This window comes from Gymnodraco acuticeps, unplaced genomic scaffold (assembly GCF_902827175.1).
Source record: "Gymnodraco acuticeps unplaced genomic scaffold, fGymAcu1.1, whole genome shotgun sequence".
In the NCBI taxonomy this organism is placed as follows: domain Eukaryota; kingdom Metazoa; phylum Chordata; class Actinopteri; order Perciformes; family Bathydraconidae; genus Gymnodraco; species Gymnodraco acuticeps.
Genome location: NW_022991924.1, coordinates 27501 through 53154, shown reverse-complemented (window position 1 = coordinate 53154; position 25654 = coordinate 27501). Strand labels below are relative to the sequence as shown.

Genomic DNA, 25654 nt, shown 5'->3' with positions numbered 1-25654 from the left:
CTGTCACTTAGGTAACACACACACTAACAGAGAGAGAATATTCATTTCTATTAAACTACTTTTATTCTGACACATGTGTGTTGCGTTGTTTGGTTTCAGGAGAGAAACCAGATCCAGAACAGGTCTTCAGGTTGTCTCTACAGAATATGTCTATAGCCCCGCCCCCTCCCTCTGTTAGCCCTGCCCAGAACCCCTCCCACCGCCTAGACACCGCCCTCATGGAGACGCCCCAGGACACACTGGTACTTTACAAACGCACCTCCATCACTTACCTGGGGGGGAACAGCTGATCTCAGGGGGGGAACAGTTGATCTCAGGGGGGGGAACAGCTGATCTCAGAGGGGGAACAGCTGATCTCAGGGGGGGGGACAGCTGATCTCAGGGGGGGGAACAGCTGATCTCAGGGGTGGGGAACAGCTGATCTCAGGGGGGGGGAACAGCTGATCTCAGGGGGGGGGAAAGCTGATCTCAGGGGGGGAACAGTTGGTCTCAGGGGGGGGAACAGCTGATCTCAGGGGGGGGGGGACAGTTGGTCTCAGTGGGGGAACAGCTGATCTCAGGGGGGAACATCTGATCTGATGGGTGAACAGCTGATCTCAGGGGGGAACAGCTGATCTGATGGGTGAACAGCTGATCTCAGGTGGGGAACAGCTGATCTCAGGGGGTGAACAGCTGAGCTAAGGGTGAACAGCTGATCTCAGGGGGGGGAACAGCTGATCTAGAAGTGGAACAGCTGATCTGATATTTGTTCCTTTCTGCCTTCAGGAGCTGAACCGCCTCAACCTAGAGTCTTCCAATGGAAAGCTGACGTCTGATTTGTCCGTTTCCTACATCGACTCCTCCCTCATCTCCCCGGAGACCGGCTCCCTATTGGGTAATGCTGTTTCCATGGCTACAGCTGGATCACTACTGGCTAAACAGAACAAGCCCAAGAGTGGACGGAGTTTACTGGGAGGACCTGCAGCCCTTAGCCCTCTCACACCCAGGTGAGTGATGTAACAACACCTGCATAACAACACCCGCATAACGACACCCGCATTACAACACCCGCATAACAACACCCGTATAACAACACCCGCATAACAACACCTGTATGGGTGAGTAATGTAACAACAACTGAATAACAACACCCGCATAACAACACCCGCATAACAACACCCACATAACAACACCCACATAACAACACCCGTATAACAACACCCGTATAACAACACCCGCATAACAACACCCGCATAACAACACCTGTATAACAACACCTGTATGGGTGAGTAATGTAACAACAACTGAATAACAACACCCGTATAACAACACCCGCATAACAACACCCGCGTAACAACACCCGCATAACAACACCTGTACGGGTGAGTAATGTAACAACAACTGGATAACAACACCCATATAACAACACCGGTACGGGTGAGTAATGTAACAACACCCGCATAACAACACCTGTATAACAACACCCGCATAACAACACCCGCATAACAACACCTGTACGGGTGAGTAATGTAACAACAACTGGATAACAACACCTGTACGGGTGAGTAATGTAACAACACCCGCATAACAACACCTGTACGGGTGAGTAATATAACAACACCTGCATAACAACACCCGTATAACAACACCTGTACGGGTGAGTAATGTAACAACAACAACTGGATAACAACACCAGCATAACAACACCTGTACGGGTGAGTAATGTAACAACACCCGCATAACAACACCCGCATAACAACACCCGCATAACAACACCTGTAAGGGTGAGTCGTTTAACACCTGTAAGGGTGAGTAATGTAACAACAACTGGATAACAACACCCGTATAACAACACCTGTAAGGGTGAGTAATGTAACAACACCCGTTTAACAACACCTGTATAACAACACCTGTATAACAGCACCCGCATAACAACACCCGCATAACAACACCCGCATAACAACACCCGCATAACAACACCCGCATAACAACAGCCGCATAACAACACCCGCATAACAACACCTGTATGGGTGAGTAATGTAACAACAACTGGATAACAACACCCGCATAACAACACCTGTACGGGTGAGTAATGTAACAACAACTGGATAACAACACCCGCATAACAACACCTGTACGGGTGAGTAATGTAACAACACCCGCATAACAACACCTGTATAACAACACCCGCATAACAACACCTGTACGGGTGAGTAATATAACAACACCCGCATAACAACACCCGCATAACAACACCCGTATAACAACACCCGTATAACAACACCTGTACGGGTGAGTAAAGTAACAACAACTGGATAACAACACCCGCATAACAACACCTGTACGGGTGAGTAATGTAACAACACCCGCATAACAACACCCGCATAACAACACCTGCATAACAACACCTGTACGGGTGAGTAATGTAACAACAACTGGATAACAACACCCGCATAACAACACCTGTACGGGTGAGTAATGTAACAACGCCCGCATAACAACACCCGCATAACAACACCCGCATAACAACACCTGTACGGGTGAGTAATGTAACAACTCCCGCATAACAACACCCGCATAACAACACCCGCATAACAACACCCGCATAACAACACCTGTAAGGGTGAGTCGTTTAACAACACCCATATAACAACACCTGTAAGGGTGAGTCGTTTAACAACACCTGTATAACAACACCCGCATAACAACACCCGTATAACAACACCTGTAAGGGTGAGTCGTTTAACAACACCTGAATAACAACACCTGCAAGGGTGAGTCGTTTAACAACACCCGTATAACAACACCTGTAAGGGTGAGTCGTTTAACAACACCCGCATAACAACACCCGCATAACAACAGCCGCATAACAACACCCGCATAACAACACCTGTATGGGTGAGTAATGTAACAACAACTGGATAACAACACCCGCATAACAACACCTGTACGGGTGAGTAATGTAACAACAACTGGATAACAACACCCGCATAACAACACCTGTACGGGTGAGTAATGTAACAACACCCGCATAACAACACCTGTATAACAACAACCGCATAACAACACCCGCATAACAACACCTGTACGGGTGAGTAATATAACAACACCCGCATAACAACACCCGCATAACAACACCCGTATAACAACACCCGTATAACAACACCTGTACGGGTGAGTAATGTAACAACAACTGGATAACAACACCTGCATAACAACACCTGTATGGGTGAGTAATGTAACAACACCCGCATAACAACACCCGCATAACAACACCTGTACGGGTGAGTAATGTAACAACAACTGGATAACAACACCCGCATAACAACACCTGTACGGGTGAGTAATGTAACAACGCCCGCATAACAACACCCGCATAACAACACCCGCATAACAACACCTGTACGGGTGAGTAATGTAACAACGCCCGCATAACAACACCCGCATAACAACACCCGCAAGGGTGAGTCGTTTAACAACACCCATATAACAACACCTGTAAGGGTGAGTCGTTTAACAACACCTGTATAACAACACCCGCATAACAACACCCGTATAACAACACCTGTAAGGGTGAGTCGTTTAACAACACCTGAATAACAACACCTGCAAGGGTGAGTCGTATAACAACACCCGTATAACAACACCTGTAAGGGTGAGTCGTTTAACAACACCCGCATAACAACACCCGCATAACAACACCTGTAAGGGTGAGTCGTTTAACAACACCTGTATAACAACACCTGTAAGGGTGAGTCGTTTAACAACACCCGCATAACAACACCCGTATAACAACACCTGTAAGGGTGAGTCGTTTAACAACACCTGTATAACAACACCTGTAAGGGTGAGTCGTTTAACAACACCTGTATAACAACACCTGTAAGGGTGAGTAATATAACAACACCCGTTTAACAATACCTGTATAACAACACCTGTATAACAGCACCTGTATAACAACATCCGCATAACTACACCCGCATAACTACACCTGCATAACTACACCTGCAAAACTACACCCGCATAACTACACCCGCATAACAACACCTGTACGGGTGAGTAATGTAACAACAACTGGATAACAACACCTGTACGGGTGAGTAATGTAACAACACCCGCATAACAACACCTGTACGGGGGAGTAATATAACAACACCTGCATAACAACACCCATATAACAACACCTGTACGGGTGAGTAATGTAACAACAACAACTGGATAACAACACCCGCATAACAACACCTGTACGGGTGAGTAATGTAACAACACCCGCATAACAACACCCGCATAACAACACCTGTAAGGGTGAGTAATGTAACAACAACTGGATAACAACACCCGTATAACAACACCTGTAAGGGTGAGTAATGTAACAACACCCGTTTAACAACACCTGTATAACAACACCTGTATAACAGCACCCGCATAACAACACCCGTATAACAACACCCGTATAACAACACCCGCATAACAACACCCGCATAACAACAGCCGCATAACAACACCCGCATAACAACACCTGTACGGGTGAGTAATGTAACAACAAATGGATAACAACACCCGCATAACAACACCTGTACGGGTGAGTAATGTAACAACACCCGCATAACAACACCTGTATAACAACAACCGCATAACAACACCCGCATAACAACACCTGTACGGGTGAGTAATATAACAACACCCGCATAACAACATCCGCATAACAACACCCGTATAACAACACCCGTATAACAACACCTGTACGGGTGAGTAATGTAAAAACAACTGGATAACAACACCCGCATAAGAACACCTGTACGGGTGAGTAATGTAACAACACCCGCATAACAACACCCGCATAACAACACCTTTATAACAACACCTGTACGGGTGAGTAATGTAACAACAACTGGATAACAACCCCCGCATAACAACACCTGTACGGGTGAGTAATGTAACAACGCCCGCATAACAACGCCCGCATAACAACATCCGCATAACAACACCCGCATAACAACACCCGCATAACAACACCTGTAAGGGTGAGTCGTTTAACAACACCCATATAACAACACCTGTAAGGGTGAGTCGTTTAACAACACCTGTATAACAACACCCGCATAACAACAACCGTATAACAACACCTGTAAGGGTGAGTCGTTTAACAACACCTGAATAACAACACCTGCAAGGGTGAGTCGTTTAACAACACCCGTATAACAACACCCGTATAACAACACCTGTAAGGGTGAGTCGTTTAACAACGCCCGCATAACAACACCCGCATAACAACACCTGTAAGGGTGAGTCGTTTAACAACACCTGTATAACAACACCTGTAAGGGTGAGTAATATAACAACACATGTTTAACAATACCTGTATAACAACACCTGTATAACAGCACCTGTATAACTACACCCGCATAACTACACCCGCATAACTACACCCGCATAACTACACCCGCATAACTACACCCGCATAACAACACCCGTATAACAACACCTGTAAGGGTGAGTAATGTAACAACACTCGTTTAACAACACCCGTTTAACAACACCCGCATAACAACAACCGCATAACAACACCTGTAAGGGTGAGTAATGTAACAACACCCGTATAACAACACCCGCATAACAACAACCGCATAACAACACCTGTAAGGGTGAGTCGTTTAACAACACCCGTATAACAACATCTGTAAGGGTGAGTAATGTAACAACACCTGTATAACAACACCTGCATAACAACACCCGTATATCACCTGTAAGGGTGAGTCGTTTAACAACACCTGTATAACAACACCTGTAAGGGTGAGTAATGTAACAACACCCGTTTAACAGCACCCGCATAACAACACCCGCATAACAACACCCGCATAACAACACCCGTATAACAACACCTGTATAAAAAAAAAAGTACGGGTGAGTAATGTAACAACACCCGTATAACAACACCCGCATAACAACACCTGTAAGGGTGAGTCGTTTAACAACACCCGTATAACAACACCTGTAAGGGTGAGTCGTTTAACAACACCCGTATAACAACCCCCGCATAACTACACCCGCATAACAACACCCGCATAACAACACCCGTATAACAACACCTGTATAACAAAACCTGTACGGGTGAGTAATGTAACAACACCCGTTTAACAACACCTGTATAACAGCACCTGTATAACAACACCTGTACGGGTGAGTCGTTTAACAAGGCACTCAATTGTGTGTGTTTGTAGTTTTGGCATCCTGCCTCTGGAGCCTAGCCCTGGAGACCCCACATATTTACAAAACTATTCAGCTACCATGGAAACACAATCTACAGTTCCCAGCAAGAAGGTACACACACACACACACACTTAATTCTCAATGTTTTAATTGAATTTGTTATTCTAATTATCCTTCTGAACCCTCGCCTGTCTCTCTCTCCTCGCCTGTCTCTCTCTCCTCGCCTGTCTCTCTCCTCACCTGTCACCTCTCTCTCTCTCTCCTCACCTGTCTCTCTCTCCTGACCTGTCACCTGTCTCTCTCTCCTGACCTGTCACCTGTCTCTCTTCTCACTTATCACCTGTCTCTCTTCTCACTTGTCACCTGTCTCTCTCTCCTCACCTGTCTCTCTCTCCTCACCTGTCTCTCTCTCCTCACCTGTCTCTCTCTCTCCTCACCTGTCTCTCTCTCTCCTCACCTGTCTCTCTCCTCACCTGTCACCTCTCTCTCTCTCTCTCTCTCCTGACCTGTCTCTCTCTCCTCACCTGTTTCTCTCTCCTCACCTGTCTCTCTCTCCTCACCTGTCTCTCTTCTCACTTGTCACCTGTCTCTCTCTCCTCACCTGTCTCTCTCTCCTCACCTGTCTCTCTCTCTCCTCACCTGTCTCTCTCTCCTCACCTGTCTCTCTCTCTCCTCACCTGTCTCTCTCTCTCCTCACCTGTCTCTCTCTCCTCACCTGTCTCTCTCTCTCCTGTCACCTGTCTCTCTCTCTCTCCTCACATGTCTCTCTATCCTCACCTGTCTCTCTCTCCTGACCTGTCACCTGTCTCTCTCTCTCCTCACATGTCTCTCTCTCCTCACATGTCTCTCTCTCCTGACCTGTCACCTGTCTCTCTCTCCTCACTGCACCTGTCTCTCTTCTCACTTATCACCTGTCTCTCTTCTCACTTGTCACCTGTCTCTCTCTCCTCACCTGTCTCTCTCTCCTCACCTGTCTCTCTCTCTCCTCACCTGTCTCTCTCTCCTCACCTGTCTCTCTCTCTTGACCTGTCACCTGTCTCTCTCTCCTGACCTGTCACCTGTCTCTCTCTCTTGACCTGTCACATGTCTCTCTCTCCTCACTGCACCTGTCTCTCTCACCTCACCTGTCACCTGTCTCTCTCTCTCCTCACCTGTCTCTCTCTCCTCACTGCACCTGTCTCTCTTCTCACTTGTCACCTGTCTCTCTCTCCTCACTTGTGACCTGTCTCTCTCTCTCCTCACCTGTCTCTCTCAGTCTGTCTCCAGGATCAGTCAGTCAAAGTCTGTCTTCAGTCAGACAGGTAACACCAGAGACGTTCTCCCAATCCCGTTCAACCAATCACAGACCTCCGCCCCTCACACCAGGTAACTACCCACCTGTCTATAGGTCTGACACCTGTCTGTCTGATACCTGTCTGTCTGACGCCTGTCTGTCTGTCAGTGGGTCTCCTCAGGTGCTCAGCCCCAGTATGTCTGGTCCTCCGAACGTTCAGCCCAGACGAAGCTCCAGACTGTTCACCAGCGCCAGCTCTACTGCCAAGGTACTCATAATACCACACGTACTCTAGAGGCGCTTTCACACCGGAGTACTTTTCCCCCAGAACTAGGCCGATAGGAGGGGAGATTTGGTTTCACACCAAAAAGGATCTGGTCCTAGTCCCTAGTTCGTGCTAACCTTTTCACCCCCAGATAGTCCCTGCTAGAGAGGTGGTACTTTCTGAGGAGGAAATGGTTTGTGGATGTGTCGGTCACACTAACAATTTCTGATTGGCTGGGCGGATTGCAAACCACGGCCCGTAAAACTGTGAACAGTTTTGTGAACCCAAAGAAAAATAAGTGACGTCAGTGGCTTCATTTGCCTAGTCCTCCCTCAGAGAACGCAATCTACTAGGACAGTTCGAGGGACTAAAGAGTTTGGGGGAGGACAAGTACCGGCTACGTACTTGGTGTGAAAGTGGCTTAGTACTACACGTTCTGCAGTACTACACATACTGTAGTACTGTACATTCTGCAGTACTACACATACTGCAGTACTACACACATACTGCAGTACTACACACATACTGCAGTACTACACATACTGCAGTACTACACATACTGTAGTACTACATATACAGTGGGGCAAAAAAGTATTTAGTCAGCCACCAATTGTGCAAGTTCTCCCACTTAAAAAGATGAGAGGCCTGTAATGTTCATCCTAGGTACACCTCAACTGTGAGAGACAGAATGGAGGGAAAGAATCCAGGAAATCACATTGTAGGATTTTTAATGAATTTATTTGCAAATTATGGTGGAAAACAAGTATTTGGTCAATAACAAAAGTTCATCTCAATACTTTGTTATATACCCTTTGTTGGCAATGACAGAGGTCAAACGTTTTCTGTAAGTCTTCACAAGGTGTTCACACACTGTTGCTGGTATTTTGGCCCATTCCTCCATGCAGAGCTCCTCTAGAGCAGTGATGTTTTGGGGCTGTCGCTGGGCAACACGGACTTTCAACTCCCTCCAAAGATTTTCTATGGGGTTAAGATCTGGAGACTGGTTAGGCAACTCCAGGACCTTGAAATGCTTCTTACGAAGCCACTCCTTTGTTGCCCGGGCGGTGTGTTTGGGATCATTGTCATGCTGAAAGACCCAGCCACGTTTCATCTTCAATGCCCTTGCTGATGGAAGGAGGTTGTCACTCAAAATCTCACGATACATGGCCCCATTCATTCTTTCCTTTACACGGATCAGTGGTCCTGGTCCCTTTGCAGAAACACAGCCCCAAAGCATGATGTTTCCACCCCCATGTTTCACTGTAGGTGTTCTTTGGATGCAACTCAGCATTCTTTCTCCTCCAAACACATCTAGTTGAGTTTTTACCAAAAAGTTCTATTTTGGTTTCATCTGACCATATGACATTCTCCCAATCCTCTTCTGGATCATCTAAATGCCCTCTAGCTCTTCATACGGGCCTGGACATGTACTGGCTTAAGCAGGGGGACACGTCTGGCACTGCAGGATTTGAGTCCCTGGCGGCGTAGTGTGTTAATGATGGTAGCCTTTGTTACTTTGGTCCCAGCTCTCTGCAGGTCATTGACTCGGTCCCCCCGTGTGGTTCTGGGATTTTTGCTCACCGTTCTTGTGATCATTCTGACCCCACGGGGTGAGATCTTGCGTGGAGCCCCAGATCGAGGGAGATTATCAGGGGTCTTGTATGTCTTCCATTTTCTAATAATTGCTCCCACAGTTGATTTATTCACACCAAGCTGCTTACCTATTGCAGATTCAGTCTTCCCAGCTTGGTGCAAGTCTACCATTTAGTTTCTGGTGTCCTTTGACAGCTCTTTGGTCTTGGCCATAGTGGAGTTTGGAGTGTGACTGTTTGAGGTTGTGGACAGGTGTCTTTTATACTGATAACGAGTTCAAACAGGTGCCATTAATACAGTTAACGAGTGGAGGACAGAGGAGGCTCTTAAAGAAGAAGTTACAGGTCTGTGAGAGCCAGAAATCTTGTTTGTTTGTAGGTGACCAAATACTTATTTTACCGAGGAATTTACCAATGAATTCATTAAAAATCCTACAATGTGATTTCCTGGATTCTTTCCCTCCATTCTGTCTCTCATAGTTGAAGTGTACCTAGGATGAACATTACAGGCCTCTCATCTTTTTAAGTGGGAGAACTTGTACAATTGGTGGCTGACTAAATGCTTTTTTGCCCCACTGTACTGTAGTACTACACACATACTGCAGCACTACACATACTGCAGCAATACAGAACTCTACTTGTAAAACTGTGCTGTTTCTTAGGAGAACAGTAAGAAGCTGAAGATGAAGTTCCCCACCAAGATCCCCAACAGGAAGACCAAATGTAAATCAACCAAGACGTCCAACAGCAGCAACCTGAACGAGAGCCTGGACATCCTGAGACTGGACCCTGGTCTGAGCCTGCCGGACACCAAGAGCCCGCAGTACCAGAGAGCTGCAGCAGGTACTAATACTACTATACCAGAGAGCGTTCTGCACTTTGTTGATGGTTGCTTTATTGCTTTTTAATGTTGTATTGTTTTTACTTTATGGCTGTTATTCTGTGTGTGACTGGCGGAGCCACACACAGAATTCGACAGTATTCGACATACTTATCTCATCTTATTCTCCTTCTTCCGCCACAAATGTTGTCATGCTACTCGTCCGGCAGTATTGACACGAAACACACACAAAAAACATCAAAACGTGCAGAATGACCGGGATCGGGTTGCTATGACTTTTATAAGAAATTCGCCTACACGCAATCGGCTCAATAAACGTGTCCGTCCACACAAGACCGCTCGACCCGCTGGAGACGCTGTAGTACATATGCCGGGCCTGTAAGTGGCGCTGTACTTCTGCCACAAAATACACCAAAAGCAGCAAAGAAGACCCCCCGAGCATGGTTGCCATGGTTGCCTGGTTGCCCTTCTGTTTATTCTCCGTGGTGGATTTAGCAACATGTAGTTCTCCATGTCCACTTGTTGCTGATGGTTGTGGTAGAGGAGCTGTAGATTTGGGTGAGCAGCAGAGGTGGGGAGAGGCAGGGCCCTGGCTGTTGCGGCGGCCTCTTTTTCTCCCTCCCCGAGACGAGCGTGTGCTCCTACTATAAAAGGCAGGTGTACCGCACCCACTGCCACTAACTCTGAGCCTGGCTCCAGGACGTTCAATCTCCCTGGTAGTCCACCAGCAGATGAAAAACACCCACCTCTTCGCCTCTTCCAAGGGACGACGGAACCGTGCGGCAGTTTCCGTTCAAAATGTTTTCCGTCGGTCAACATGTCCGTTAAAGTTTAAATCTTCCGGACAAAATTAGAAAAGTGCCGGTCAGAGGTCTTCTGTCGTTTAATAACTACTCTATACAATAAAGTATTAAAAGTTGATCAATTTAGCGAAAAGGAAGGCTATTAAAAAGTATTAAAGGGCATTTTCCAAAGTTTCACATTTTGTAGCTTGTTTTCAATGAGTATATAAATTGTATTCTACAGTCTGCCTGAATGTAATCATTGCGTAGGTGTGTAGTGTGATTCTGTGTAGTTTATTGATGGCATCCCGTTTGATGTGACGTCATCTGAACAGGACATCGCACGCTCACTGCTTGATAGCGCACAAAGCTCCGTTTACGCCGGTTGTTAAACAACATCGTTATGGGGAAATGGAAGTCTGCGTCCAAATGTTTGGAAGATAAGGAGGAAGGACAATCAATACTGTATATCAGGGGTACTCAAACTTTTTTATTAAAGGTCCACTTAAAGGTCACTGGTCCGGATAAATGCCAGTAAAGTCCCCCCCCCCGGAGCGGAGCAACGAAACTGAAATTAAGAAGCCTCTCTTACGGCGCGCTATGCATGGGGCCGCCTTGAGGGGGTTTCCTGACATGTTGTTGCAGTAAATTAAAGGGTGTTTCATGTTGTCGTTAGTGTGGACCTTAATCTACCTTCTTTGGGGGCCCCCTTCTGATCCAAGCACTTTCCTGCTTTGCCTGTCGGCAAACGGCACCCCTGTATACACACACACACACATTCAATACATACATACAGTATGATGGCTTGAACTAGTGGGAGACATGGCACTGTTTGTCTGTAGCCAATGCCTTGAACCTCGGCAAAAAAGGCATTAGAAAGTCAAGGTAAACTTGCGGTTATTTTGCGGTCTGCAATGCGTGTCACGCTCGCGCACACAAGTAAATATATATGCACGTTCATTCTCACAACGCGTCAGACACAAGAAAATATACATTAATTTACATCAGAATCAGAAAGTTTTTATTTTGTATAATTTTATTTTTTTATAATGGGACACAGGGTTCGGTCCGGAGTTTGAGAAGCCCTGCTGTATATAGTAAATGTGAGGTGAAGTGTGTCGCCAATGTAACCGGTTAAAACTCGAAGTGGCGATGAGGTCTTAAAATGTACGGCAAGGGTCTTAACCAGTTAAGCCCGAAGGTCCCCCCAGTGGACCCCTCCCACAGTTTTTTTTTTCTCACATGTCTCAGGGCTTCTTAACATTTATGAAACTATTAATGTTTCATACCCTTTTAAAGGTAAGAAACTCCGCTAACTGACAATAAGAACAATTGTTAGCTAAAAAAAACACAAGAGTAATACCAAGCCTTTGAATTAGCATTGAGCGAAAAAATGCTAACTAATGCTAACGCTTTTTTACACACAACACACGGTAGAAATGCCCTTATTACTATCTTAACTGCACAAACAAGATATACGATTTAAAGCTGAGACTCCACAGATTCCACACATGTAATGTCATCACTGTCCGACCTCGAATTCCTGGAGCTATCAGCCAGAAAAGAGAAAGTAAACAACATCCGGTTTCAAAAATATTACAATAATTACGTCTTACCTTTTTTGATTTGTGATCAAAAGTTGTGTTCAACGGAATAAAAACGCATCTCAAGGTTAATCCAATGTCTTTGTGTCACGTATAATTTTTTACTGATAATCAATCATCATATTTATGGCAATATACTCGGTATAAAGTATTGCCGTCCAGGCTTGCACTTTTAGATATGCTTCGTTTGCTTCTCTATTACGTCCGCTATGGTAATGTTTACGTAGATTTGGGAACTGCCCATCGATTCTATTGGTTCTGATGGTTAAGAAAAAGGTGTAAATCACACGAATCGACCAATGGGTTCCAGAGATATGGTCCTGCGCAAATTATAAAGAATGGCAGCCAACTTAAGTACATTACGCAGCCCACTTCATTTATTGTTTACAGCGTAAAGAAGCAGGTATTGCAGCAGGACCCAGAGCGCACGGAGCACAGAGCGGACAGCAGATAACGGAATTGCAGTTTTATTGCTTATAGATTATCAGAACATTTCAAAGGGGACACAGCCCCATTGGATATTAATCTATGGATTAACTACATCATCGTTTTTATCGTTTTAATGCCATTGAAGACCAGTTTAGACCAGACAACGAGGAAGGTAAGTCATTGTTAGCCTAGCGCATTAGCGCTAGCGCCATTTGTTTTGATGTACGTTTTTGTTGATAACGTTGCGAGTTTGTATCTTTCAGTGTTGGGCTGTTCAGGTGGGCACCGTTAGATTCTGTGTCTCCTTGCGATCATAAACAATGTGTTGGATGTGCAGCTAGGATAAGTAATAAGGGAGCGAGGAGTGATTTTCGGTGCTGTAATAGGTTAGGATTTTTCGCTCGGGGCTAATTCAGAGGCTCACTGTAAGAGTAGGCCTATGTTATGTTTTATTTTATTTTATTTTTTAAAAAATTTCACAATAGTTGTATTTGGATGGTATGAATACCTATAGTGATAATTCAAAGTAATAAAATGATTTTTTCAGTGAAAAAGTTCAAATGGAACCGATGGTTCCCAAATTACCCAGAGGTGAGTCCGCTTAGACTTTATTTTTCTAAATCTCTCTAAAAAGGTCAAATTTAACTTGTTTTGCATCAATCTTGATACAGGGTACTTATTATATGTTATAGTTTGGATTCCTAAAGCTTTTAGTCTACTAACCCATCATGCAAGGGTGGTTTTCACTATAAGTAAAGGGTTTATTTTAGGTGGACATTAGAATTTACATGTTTTTACTATGTTCCATCTGAATTTACTTTAAAATAAAAACATCTATATTGATTCTGACACTTCTACATCCAACTCACAGATGTAACCTTGCTTTGAGAAAAATAATTATTAATTTACCCCTTTTAGAAGTGAAGATATATCATTTGTTGTGTTAGTGGCATTTTCGAGCCTGAAACCTGAAAAACAGGCTCAGGGCTTAACTGGTTAAAAGGTATTACATTTGACTTTAGGAGTCCTGTATATACTCTGTAATAATATAAGAATACACAGAGACTTTCCTCCCCCTCTTCTGACAGCTCGTCAGTATCCGTCTCATGCAGCTGGCTGATCCAGTAATGAGTGACCCGACAGTAAAAATAAACATAACTATGACTAGTTTAGGTAGTTTGAGAGGTAATTAAAATAGCTAAGTTTGATGATCTAAAGGCCCGGACACACCAAGCCGATTTTGGCCGTCGGTGGGCGTCAGGCCAACGATGAGCATCGACACGCCCTACTCAGATTGGTGTGTCCCGCACAGTTGTGTCTTTTCAGCCGTGCCGACGCCTTTTCGGGCGAAAACCCACCGATTCGACATGAACGTTGAATCGGTGGTCAATCGGCCAAAGGCTGTCTGCAAAATAAATCACTCTGATTGGCCGTTCAGCTAGCGAATCAGTGCATGAGAAGCGAAACAGAAGTGAGGAACCCAAACAAACTATTAAGAAGGCAAATCTGAGATTTGATTTAACTCCAGCTGTAATGGCATCCAAGGTTTCCTTTTGCCACTATAGAGCGGGGTTGACGACACGCAATCCAAGACAATAAGCAGCCGAAGGTTTTCAGTCAAAAAATGTAATTTATTAACAAAAAAGTATTGACTTAAATAGTCTCAAAATAACAAATCTAAATCAATATTTCGGCGGTATGCGTTCCTATATAAACTATACTTTGCAGTCCAATTTGTAACACTAATCTCTGTTTACAATTTGCGGTCGAAAAACTGTTCCGCTCCCCGTCTCATCAGGTCTCCGAGCACGCCGGCTGTCCTCAATTACCTCACTTAAATACACACCGGAAGGTACAAGGAAACAGATCATATTTACGATATAAAATTAACAATCATTTCCTCAAAACATATTCACCATGGCAATATAAATCATTTTCCATCATTAAATCATTTATCAAATTATGAATTGAAATAATAACGTTGTGGCTCTAACACACCGGCCCCTAATTGTTGACGCAGTAGCAAAACAATTAATACATTATAATAGAGCCAAAAAACAAGCAGTTACTCAAAATGTAACTGTCACCAATATACAATAATTGTCATAGTTCACAGTCCAATGTTTGTGTTAGGTGTGTTTGCATGAGTTCAAGAGGAAAAGGGGGGGGGGGGGGGGGGGCGTGTGTGTGTGTGTGTGTGTGTGTGTGTGTGTGTGTGTGTGTGTGTGTGTGTGTGTGTGTGTGTGTGTGTGTGTGTGTGTGTGTGTGTGTGTGTGTGTGTGTGTGTGTGTGTGTGTGTGTGTGTGTGTGTGTGTGTGTGTGTGTGTGTGTGTGTGTGTGTGTGTGTGTGTGTGTGTGTGTGTGTGTGTGTGTGTGTGTGTGTGTGGATACTGGGTGTCAGAGGTTACTAGCACATGACACCTTGTGTTCAATCAACTGCTTCCAGGAGCAGACAGAGCTTGTCAATTGGTCGCTGTAAGATGCTACCCTTGGTTTTCACCAAGACACTTCGGACAAGCCCTTTGGACCCTGACAGTGTCTTTATCACCCGGCCCAGTTGCCAGGAATTTCTTGGTGCAGTGTTATCCGCGATGATGACGAGATCATTGGGGCTTTGGTTCCGTTTGGGGTTGTGCCATTTGACTCGCTGTTGCATGATTGGGAGATATTCTCGTATCCATCTCCTCCAGAAGAGATCTGCGAGGTATTGTGCCTGTCTCCATCTCCTCCGTGAGTACAAGTCCTCCTTGTGAAAGAGTCCAGGTGGCATAATTGGTTTTGTCTTTAGCAGAAGGAGGTGATTTGGCGTGAGGGGTTCGAAATCGTTTGGGTCACTTGAAACTGTAGTCAATGGTCTGTCATTCATGATGCTCTCAACTTCGCACAAAGCTGTCTGTAGAGTCTCATCATCCAATCTCTGTTCTTTTAGAACGGAACACAGAATCTTTTTTACAGGTCTGATGAGCCTCTCCCAAACTCCACCATGGTGGGCTCCATATGGCGGATTAAAAGTCCATTTACTCCGTCCCCGAGTAATGCATTTTGAATCTTGTGTTGATTCAGGTCTTTAAGAGCAGCTCTTAGCTCTTTCTGTGCTCCCACAAAGTTTGTGCTGTTGTCGGTCCTGATGCTTGTCACCTGCCCTCTGCGACATATGAATCTGCGCAAAGCATTGATGCAGGAGTCAGTGTCCAATGAGCTAGAAACTTCCAGATGTATGGCACGACTCACAAGGCAGGTGAAGATCACTCCCCAACGTTTTACATTTGCTCTGCCTCGTTTAACCTCCAGGGGTCCAAAGAAGTCGATACCAACATGAGTAAAAGGTGGTAGATCTGGAGACACCCGATCCTCTGGGAGGTCAGCCATTTTCTGCTCTCCAACTGTGGCTAGCATTCTTCGGCAGAAAACACAGGCTCTGATTATCTTTCTGGCTGCCGAGTTAGCACGAGGCAATCAGAATCTTTGATTTAGTCTTGAGAGCATGTGGCTTCTCCCCGAGTGTCCAATCTGCTGATGGATGTGGCCCAGGATCAGTTTGGATACAGTAGAGTCTCTGGGCAGGATAATGGGGTTCTTCAGATCCATTGGCATTGCTGATTTGCTAATTCGTCCTCCCACTCTTAGCATGCCTTCAACTAAGATTGGGTCCAGCTTCCTGATAGAGCTGCTTGCTCTTACTTGCCTTCCCTTCTCCAAAAGTGCAAGTTCCTGAGAGAAGTGACGTCTTTGCTCGGAGTGAATTATTGACCTTTCAGCTTCTCTAATGTCCTCCACAGACAGATGTTGTGATCCAAATGTCAACTTTAGCTTGTTCATTTTGTCCTTTAAGGATTTCAAAAGAGTCCCATCTGGGGCAAGGTCAGCCTTTGCAGATTTCCTTCTTTGATTTAGCAGAAGAAGAATTCCCCTTAATTTAAGTATCCAAGCAACCCCTCTCTGCAGTCTGCTCCATGATGAGTAATACTCAAACAGTTTGCTGGTTGGGTTGGTTTCGTGGACACTCAAACTGTTAACTGCTACGTCCTTTCTAACCTCTGGGTCCTCTGATGGAATAAGGCCCAGGTTCTTAGGTGTTTTTGGCCATGGCTCCTTTTGCTTTTCCAGATACTTAGGTCCTGTTATCCACCTTGATGTCTTTAGAAAGTCTTCTACATGCAGCCCACGGACGCGTCGTCGGCAGGGTTGTCTATGGAGCTCACATGCCTCCACTGCTTCTCCTGAGACAGGTCCTTTTTTCGAAAAGGCAAGGGTAGGTGATAATGTCCATCCTTGAGTTCTACTGAGCTTGATGCTATCTCCATGAACCTTTTGTCTTCACCTGACATTTCCTTCTTCTCTTCATAATCTTTTTCCGAGAAGTCCTGATTGTATTGTGTGATGAGGAGATCATTCAGGTTGGCTACTGATGTTCTGTTGACCATTGTGACCACAGGTCCGGATTCCACAGCAGTACAAGCGTTGAGTGGTCCATTCACCACCCATCCAAACAGTGTCCTGACTGCATATGGTCCATTTCCTTGACTTCTTATTATGTCCCAAGGTTCCATTGCCTTAGGAACATCAACTCCTGTTAGAAGCTCTATGTCAGCATCAATTTCTCTCAGCTGTATGTCACTTAGATAAGGCCATCTTTCCAGATCCTTTTGGGTAGGTACATTTTCTTTTGAGACAGGAATCTTACTCTGTGTGTACACCTGAGGTAGGTCAATGTAAGTACTGCCATCTAAATGTCCTATCTCCAATCCTTTGAGTTCGTAACTCTTTACAAGTCGTTCCTGACCCATTGTTCGTAGAACGACTGTCGTTTTTCGTGCTTTGGGATTCAGCTGTCTCATTAGATTCTCTGTGCAGAATGACACTGAACTGCCGGGATCAAGAAAAGCGTAGGTTGAGATAAACTTATCTCCTTTGTGAACCTTGACTCGAACAGGCACTATGGCTAGGGCACAATCCCTACCGGCCCCAGTTGCTTCACCAGCCGAGACAAGTGCACTGTTGACCCAAGCTCCTTTTGTTTCAGTAGGGGGAGGCTTTTGTAGAAGTGGACTGTCAATGTGAAGTATTGTTGGGTGACTCTTTTGACACTTTTGACATGTCAGCCTTTTCCTACAGTTCCTGCTCATATGACCCCTCATCAAACATCCAAAACAATAACCATTTATCTTCAAAAGGTCAACCTTTTCCTTGTGTGGATGATTTTTGAACTGAGGTGTGCAAAAACTACAGGTACATTTAATATATATTATATTATTATCGGTTATCGGTATCGGTCTTGAGAAGCAGGAAGTTATCGGTATCGGTTTAAAAAAAACAATATCGTGCATCCCTAGTCTGCCTGCGTGTTGTGTTCAAAATTCCAGGAAAGACAGACGACTTCTAAGTTTAACTATTTATTATGAGAGCAAAATACTTATATTCACTTGGCCAAGGACTCCGTCACGTCATAGAAATCACAGGCAGCAAAGCTGTAATCTGTAACCACCATATCCCTAAAGAGCCTCGAACCTCGTGCGTGCATACATTTGATTACACAGGGCGTTGCCCGTACATTTATGATTGGTCAAGACTAGCTGAAGAGATACCGCGGTTTAGACTTGGTTCTCTTTGGTTGGTGCGCAGACTCAGATAGAGTCTCTTGGCAACACGATCCTCCAATCAGCATTCTGCCGACCTGTGGAAGTCCCTCCCTACTCTGGCACCATCATACGTCATTTGTTTTCGCTAACGTTTCTACTAGGGGTGTAACGGTACACGTACCCGGTACACGGGCCCTTCGGTTCGGTACACGTGTGAACCGAAGTGTACCGAACGAATATAACGTTAAACGTAAAAAATTGAGAACGTGAACAACTTCTTGGAAGTAATCTCAGGTGCTGCGTCGCAGCGTTCAGAGTAATGTGCTCACATTGGGTTCAACGCGTCATAGAGCGAGCAAGTCATTTCATTGGACGAGAGGCATGCTATGAGAGCTGGTCACAGGTAGGGATGCTCCGATCGCCAATTTCGGGGCCGATCCCTGGAATCAGTATCGGCCGATACCGATCGCCGATCCGATCGAGTGGGCGGGGCCTAAATGGAAGATTTAAACATCACTTTTAATCTTCCATTTAAAGTGATGTTTAAACTCAGTTAATGGGGCTCATTCACTGGAGCTTCCACAAACAACAATCAACTTAATTATTACATTCAAATGATGTACATTATTCAAGTTTACATTCACTTTGGATAATAACACGGGAGAAATGAGCGGAAGCGCTCTCTTTTCCTCTCTCTCTCTCTCTCTCTCTCCCTCTCTCTCTCCCCCCTCTCTCTCTCCCCTCTCTCTCTCCTGACAGCCTGTCAGTATCTCATACAGCTCACTGATCCAGTAATGAGTGACCCGACAGTGAAGAATAAATATATTTATAATAACTAGTTTAGCTTGTTCCAGAGGTAGATCAAATAGCTAAGTGTGTTAGGTATAACTCTTGTGTGTTCCGCTCACCGGCCCGGGGGTGGAGCTGCAGGATTTCTGCTTGACACACGTTGCATACCGCTATTTTACAGTCTTTTTCGGACACCTTAAAATACTGCCAGACCGGTGAAGCCATTTTGGTGAGCTTGTTTTGCCGCGCAGAGAAAATTGTCATGTATCATGTAACATGCGATCAGCTCTCGCGATCGGCATGTTTAGAGAGCACCGATCGATCGGTAGAGAGTGAGTATCGGCCGATCTCGATCGGTGACCGATCGATCAGAGCATCCCTAGTCACAGGGATGCGTTCAAATGTAGTCAGTAATTTGAGGAACTGTCGAAATGGCGAACGCAGATAAAGTTGAGCTCGAAAATCCTCCAGCATCATTGAAGTCTCCGGTTTGGGAACATTTTGGTTTCGCAGTTACGTACAAGGATGACGGACAAAGACAGGTGGACCGAACCAAAGCTGTTTGTCAGCATTGTTCAACTAACATTGGTTACGCGGCTGGCAATACATCAAACTTGCACACTCATTTGAAAAGGCATCACCCGAACGTGAATATCACCGGTACCAAAAGAAAAATGACTGAAGTGCAAACCCAACTCCCGCTAGCATGTAAGCCTCCACCACTCACAAAAAGTTCAGACCGAGCCAAAGCTATTACAAACGCCAAATATCCTTATGTTGCCATGTTAGCAAAGCGCTACCTGGCTGTATCTGCAGTCCATCCATCCATCCATCTTCTCCCGCTTATCCGTGGTCGGGTCGCGGGGGTAGCAGTTCCAGCAGAGAGCCCCAAACTTTCGCTCCCAGGCCAGCGAAGAGATATAATCCCTCCACCTGGTCCTAGGTCTACCCCTTGGTCTCTTCCCAGCTGGACGTGCCTGGAACACCTCCCTAGGGAGGCGCCCAGGTGGCATCCTAACTAGGTGCCCGAACCACCTCAACTGGCTCCTTTCGACGCGAAGGAGGAGCGGCTCAACTCCGAGTCCCTCCCTGATGACCGAACTTCTCACCTTATCCCTAAGGGAGACACCAGCCACCCTGCGGAGAAAACCCATCTCGGCCGCTTGTATCCGCGATCTCGTTCTTTCGGTCATGACCCATCCTTCATGACCATAGGTGAGGGTAGGAACGAAAATGGCCCGGAAGACAGAGAGCTTTGCCTTCTGGCTCAGCTCCCTTTTCGTCACAACGGTGCGGTAAAGCGACTGCAGTACCCGCTCCCGCTGCTCCGATTCTCCGGCCCATCTCACGCTCCATTGTTCCCTCACTCGAGAACAAGACCCCGAGATACTTGAACTCCTTCACTTGGGGTAAGGACTCATTCCCTACTTGGAGTGGACAGTCCATCGGTTTCCTGCTGAGAACCATGGCCTCAGATTTGGAGGTACTGATCCTCTGTATCTGCAGTGCATGACATTAAGGATTTTGGCCCTGTGGGCCATCTAAGCTAATTTACAGATGGCCCTGAGCCCAATAGAGATTGGCCTGAAAAATGCGCTTGGACGAAATGACGCACGAAGGGTTTGGGGGGGCCTCCCCTAGAACATCTAGATTTTTGCAGGACTTAGATGCTGTCTGGTTCTCTAGACTGAATTATAAGATGAACCACCACAATATTATATTGTTCAATTTTATTCTTAATTTCACTTGTTTGTTTGTTCTTGTTTGTGTTTGCTCACTTGCATGCCCTGCATAGCTTTAAGAAATACTTAAGTTGTTGGTCAAGACACTTTCCATCTGATGAAGGCAAATGCCTTCCCAGATGTAAAAAAGTAGAAAACATTACATTCAGTTGTAACTGCCAAAACAAACATTATTTACACTATTATGGCTCCTGTTAAAAATGTTTGTAATGTTATCTACTGTAAGTTGGTCGAACGAATGCCTCCTCATCCGGAAGCTGACCGAGCAGACCCGAGCAGCAGTCGAGAGGAGCCGAGCGCATCCGCCAAGCACACAAAATGGCGACGTCAGAGTTCCCGTTAGCCGGCAAATCTAAATCTCTTCGGTCAAAATAATTTCCCTTTTAGCGCAATACCGCTTCAGTTGCGCCATTTATGTGACAGACAAGAAGAGTATGTGACAGACAAGAATAGTCAATTCTAATGTCTAACACTTAATGTGGAGAAAGAGATGTCCTGTGTGGGTTGATTGTGCGTTGATCTGTTGGTAATGCCTCGGGGTTCCGGTGGGCATGTAAACAAATGCATAATGCTGCGCTATACTTTGCGGCCTCACCCAGTTGCATAGCGACACTTATTGTTCAGGTGTCTTTTAATAAGCAGGTAGTCCTATCATTAGCTAGAACTAGCTGGATCTGATCGATATGGACATAAACGCGAGTCTAATCTGACGGGAGAGAGAGATCCGCTGCTGCTGACGAGTCAATACGCAGCTCTGCATAATCACCTGCAGCGGTGAGTGGAACAAAACACACACTTCAGGTTAGAATATCACACGTAGCTATTTTAATGACCTCTCAAACTACCTGAACTAGTTATAGATTACATTATTACATTACATTGCATTTAGCTGACGCTTTTGTCCAAAGCGACTTACAATAAGTACATTCGACCAGGAAGACACAACCTTGAAGAAAACAGAATCATATAAGTACATCAGGTTTCATAGAGCCAAACATTTCAAGTGCTACTCAACTGGCTTTAGGTAAGCCAGTCCTTTATTAGTATAAAAGTGCTTCGTTAATAGTTCTAACGCTCGAAGTGGAGTCGAAAGAGATGAGTTTTCAGTTTGCGCCGGAAGATGTGCAAGCTATCTGCCGTCCTGATGTCAATGGGAAGCTCATTCCACCATCTTGGAGCCAGGACAGCAAACCCACGTGTTTTTGCCGATGGGAACTTGGGTCCCCCTCGCAGCGAGGGCGCAGCGAGTCGTTTGGCTGATGCAGAGCGTAGTGCACGCGCTGGGGTGTACGGTTTAACCATGTCCTGGATGTAGGAAGGGCAGATATGTTTAGTTTTACTGTCGGGTCACTCATTACTGGATCCGCCAGCTGCATGATACTGGCATAATAGATTGCCCGATCGGGCAACCAGCAGGTGAGGCTTCATTGCCCGAGCTAAATACTAGATGGCCCTGGGCCATCGGGCAGTCCTTAATGTCGAGCCCTGATCTGCTACCTCTGTCCCTAGAGAGGGTGTTCTCCACAGCAGGAGACAGCAGATCTGCCCTTTCAGCAAGCAATGTGGACAAGTTCATTTTTCTTTAAAAAAACATGAAAATACAATGACCAGCAAGTCCTAATGTCAAACTGGCTGCTCAGGTACAGTACAGTTCAAATACAGATTATTTCAGTTCATCGAAAAGCTGCACCTTAATGTTTATTTTATTATATTTTGTATTTATTTGAGTGAATATTCACAGTTTAATAATAATTAAAAACCCAAAACTAATAGTTTATGTTTTGTGAGTACTAGTACAGTAAAGTTCAAATACAGATTATTTCAGTTCATCGAAATGCTGCACCTTAATGTTTGTTTTATTATATTTTGTATTTATTTGAATGAATACATTATTCACAGTTTAATAATAATTTTTAAAAAATATGTTATGTTTTGTGATAATTTTTTCTGCTGTACCGAACCAAACCGTGACCTAAAAACCGAGGTACGTACCGAACCAAAATGTTTATGAACCGTTACACTCCTAGTTTCTACAGAAAAAGTGGAATCTTCCTAGCTGTGTGTGGGAGTGGAGCTCACCCAAAGCTCAAGGCCGGAGCGTTGTCCTGTTTATGAATAACTATTTGTATTCTTCCAGTCTCTGCACCTGACCTGCTACTCTGTATTGCAGGCTAAAGACGTATATTTATTCCAAAGTCACAGCCACATAAAATGAGCACAATAAGCTTATAATGTAATAATAAGAATCAGTCTTTCTAATGTTATATACAAATAGCCTCCACAGTGTCAAAGGACACTTAAACAATAAGCGACATTTTGACCAGAGAGATTTAGAGTTGCCGGTCTTCAGCATATTTCATCGGTCATAATCCGGTAATTACCGGCTAACGGAAACTCTGCCGTGCGGGAGGGCTGGAGGCTCCTGCTGGGTGCACTGTCCTTCAAGATACCGGGACCTGGATTTGAAACACTCGGAACACTGTGGTTGGCGAAACACATCAGCAATGACGGGAGTGAGCAGGAAAGGCGGGACTATGGCGTATAGGGCTTAGACACGGAGCCGTTTGACCCCCAGAGCGTTCCGTCCGCAGATCTACCCACCTTGGGACCCGTTATCGTTTGAGGGCTCCGTTTCCGCGGTTCCGTTGGGCCTCGTGTAAAAGAACCGTCCATACGCTAGAGAACTGTAGCGGATAACACCCGTTCCGTAGCCTTAGACTAATTGGATATTCTTTGATAGCTAGTACAGTTCTCAAGTAGTCGCAGCTTACGTTTTGTGACAATGTCACACTGTTTCACATGTTATAATAGGTGTGTGTGGGAGAGTTAAGACTTAAGAGTGACATCACGGCTAGAGGGGAGAGGAGCTGGAAAATCTGAAGAGTTTTTTTTCCAACTATTGCTCGGCTGGCCACAATTTTCACTCTTCATACATAATTTGGTTGTCATAATGTAGGGAAACTTGTCACGGCCACGCCGCATTAAATGCTGCTCATTTAATCAAACGGACTTACACATATAGAAAACACAGAGTCATCAGGTGTTCATCTGTATCCTAAATACTCTGGGTAAGATATTTAGCTGATTGGATTTACAGTTTTTTACTTGGAAGCAATAATGCAGCACAATATTGTCAATACACTCTGACAGGCTGTCTGTTCACTGGCAGGGGGTTGCCGTGGAAACGCTTTGATATTTGAACGCACCTGTCGGTCGTTAACTAAATCCAGTGGTAATCTAAAGATGTTCAGAAACGATGCAGGAATGTTGTACAAGAATCCAAAAATGTAATAGATAAACAGCTAAAATAGTCAACTAAAAGTGAGCTAAAATGTATGGATAGTCTTTGTTGCACCTTAACAATACAACTAATGCTATTAATACTTACTCAGCGGGGGGGGGGGGGGGATTTTTACATCAGGACGCCCACCCAAGGTTCAGTCACGGTCAACATTTCTCGGAAATTTCTAGTTTTTTATTATTGTGTATTTTGTGTTCTTACTTTAATTTATTTGTGTTTATTCTGTAATTCTTTGTATAGCACTTTGATCTGGAAGTTTTAAATGTTTTTGACATGTTTTGTAAACGTTTCCTGTGTACAGACAGCGTGATGGCGTTGCTACGGGAACTGGGGCGTGGTTACCAGGCACTGTGTTCCTACAACTGCAGAGAAGCCATCAACATCCTGAGCTCGCTGCCCCCCCCCCCACTACAACACCGGCTGGGTCCTCACACACATCGGCAGGGCCTACTTTGAACTGGCCGAGTACACACAGGTAACACACCTGACACACGGGTAACACACAGGTACCACACACCCAGAGGTTGCGCTAGACTTTTTCACTGCCCGTCATTTTGACGGGCAGGATCGTAACATTTCCGTCAAAATTCAGTATTACCCGTCGGCCTTTACACTCTGGGGGAGAGAGAGAGAGAGAGAACTGTCAACCAGGGGGGGGGGGGAGATCACAGTCGTGAACTGTCAACGGGGGGCGGGGCGCACGCTCGTGAACTGTTAGCACCGTGTTATGCATGCCCACTGCACCTCGTGGGAGTGCGCACAGCGTAAAGCCAAAACTCACAGACGTTTCAATGATTTGTACGGCAAAATTGGGTTTGGAAACGGTATCATTTCCTTTTTGGCAGGCATGCTTAACACCGGAGCCTCGCTGCGGGGAAACTTTGGCGCTGTTCCGAGTTTGTTCTAATCTGTCAAAATGACGGACTGCTTTCAGATTTTTCCGTCATTGTTAAAAAAAATCCGTCATAGACGGAAAATATTTGGTTAACGCGACCTCTGCACACACCTGACACACAGTTACCACACATCTGACACACAGGTACAACACACCTGACACAGGTAACACACACCTGACACACAGGTAACACACCTGACACACAGGTACAACACATCTGATGACACACATCTGACAGACAGGTAACACACACCTGACACACAGGTAACACACCTGACACACAGGTACCACACACCTGACACACAGGTAACACATCTGACACACAGGTAACACACCTGACACACAGGTACAACACACCTGATGACACACATCT

General features: G+C 45.2%; 2 protein-coding genes across 2 annotated transcripts in view; one reads left to right on the top strand and one right to left on the bottom strand.

Annotated features, from left to right (window-relative positions):
* cdc27 (cell division cycle 27) overlaps nucleotides 1-25654 on the top strand; it is a gene marked incomplete at its 5' end in the record, with an annotated part of 31667 nt that continues 6013 nt past the window's right edge. The window contains 9 exon segments of the mRNA XM_034200222.1: nucleotides 1-11; nucleotides 100-242; nucleotides 766-986; nucleotides 6201-6300; nucleotides 7445-7554; nucleotides 7631-7730; nucleotides 9982-10162; nucleotides 24688-24782; nucleotides 24784-24861. Of these exon segments, the coding sequence (XP_034056113.1) occupies nucleotides 1-11; nucleotides 100-242; nucleotides 766-986; nucleotides 6201-6300; nucleotides 7445-7554; nucleotides 7631-7730; nucleotides 9982-10162; nucleotides 24688-24782; nucleotides 24784-24861 (1039 nt within the window).
* Nucleotides 16187-17825, bottom strand: LOC117535703. Its single transcript, XM_034200223.1, has 2 exons — nucleotides 17246-17825; nucleotides 16187-17021 (listed from the first exon to the last, which is right to left on the bottom strand). The coding sequence occupies exons 1-2, from the start codon at nucleotides 17811-17813 to the stop codon at nucleotides 16432-16434; spliced, it is 1158 nt and encodes a 385-aa protein (XP_034056114.1). The 5' UTR covers nucleotides 17814-17825; the 3' UTR covers nucleotides 16187-16431.

Coding starts and splice junctions, on each gene's coding strand:
- LOC117535703 (XM_034200223.1), bottom strand. CDS start 17,813: ATGAGACAGCTGAATCCCAAAGCACGAAAAACGACAGTCGTTCTACGA. Junction 17,022..17,245: donor AAGCTCAGTAGAACTCAAGG/ATGGACATTATC, acceptor TTATTCCATCAG/AGGACCCAGAGGTTAGAAAG.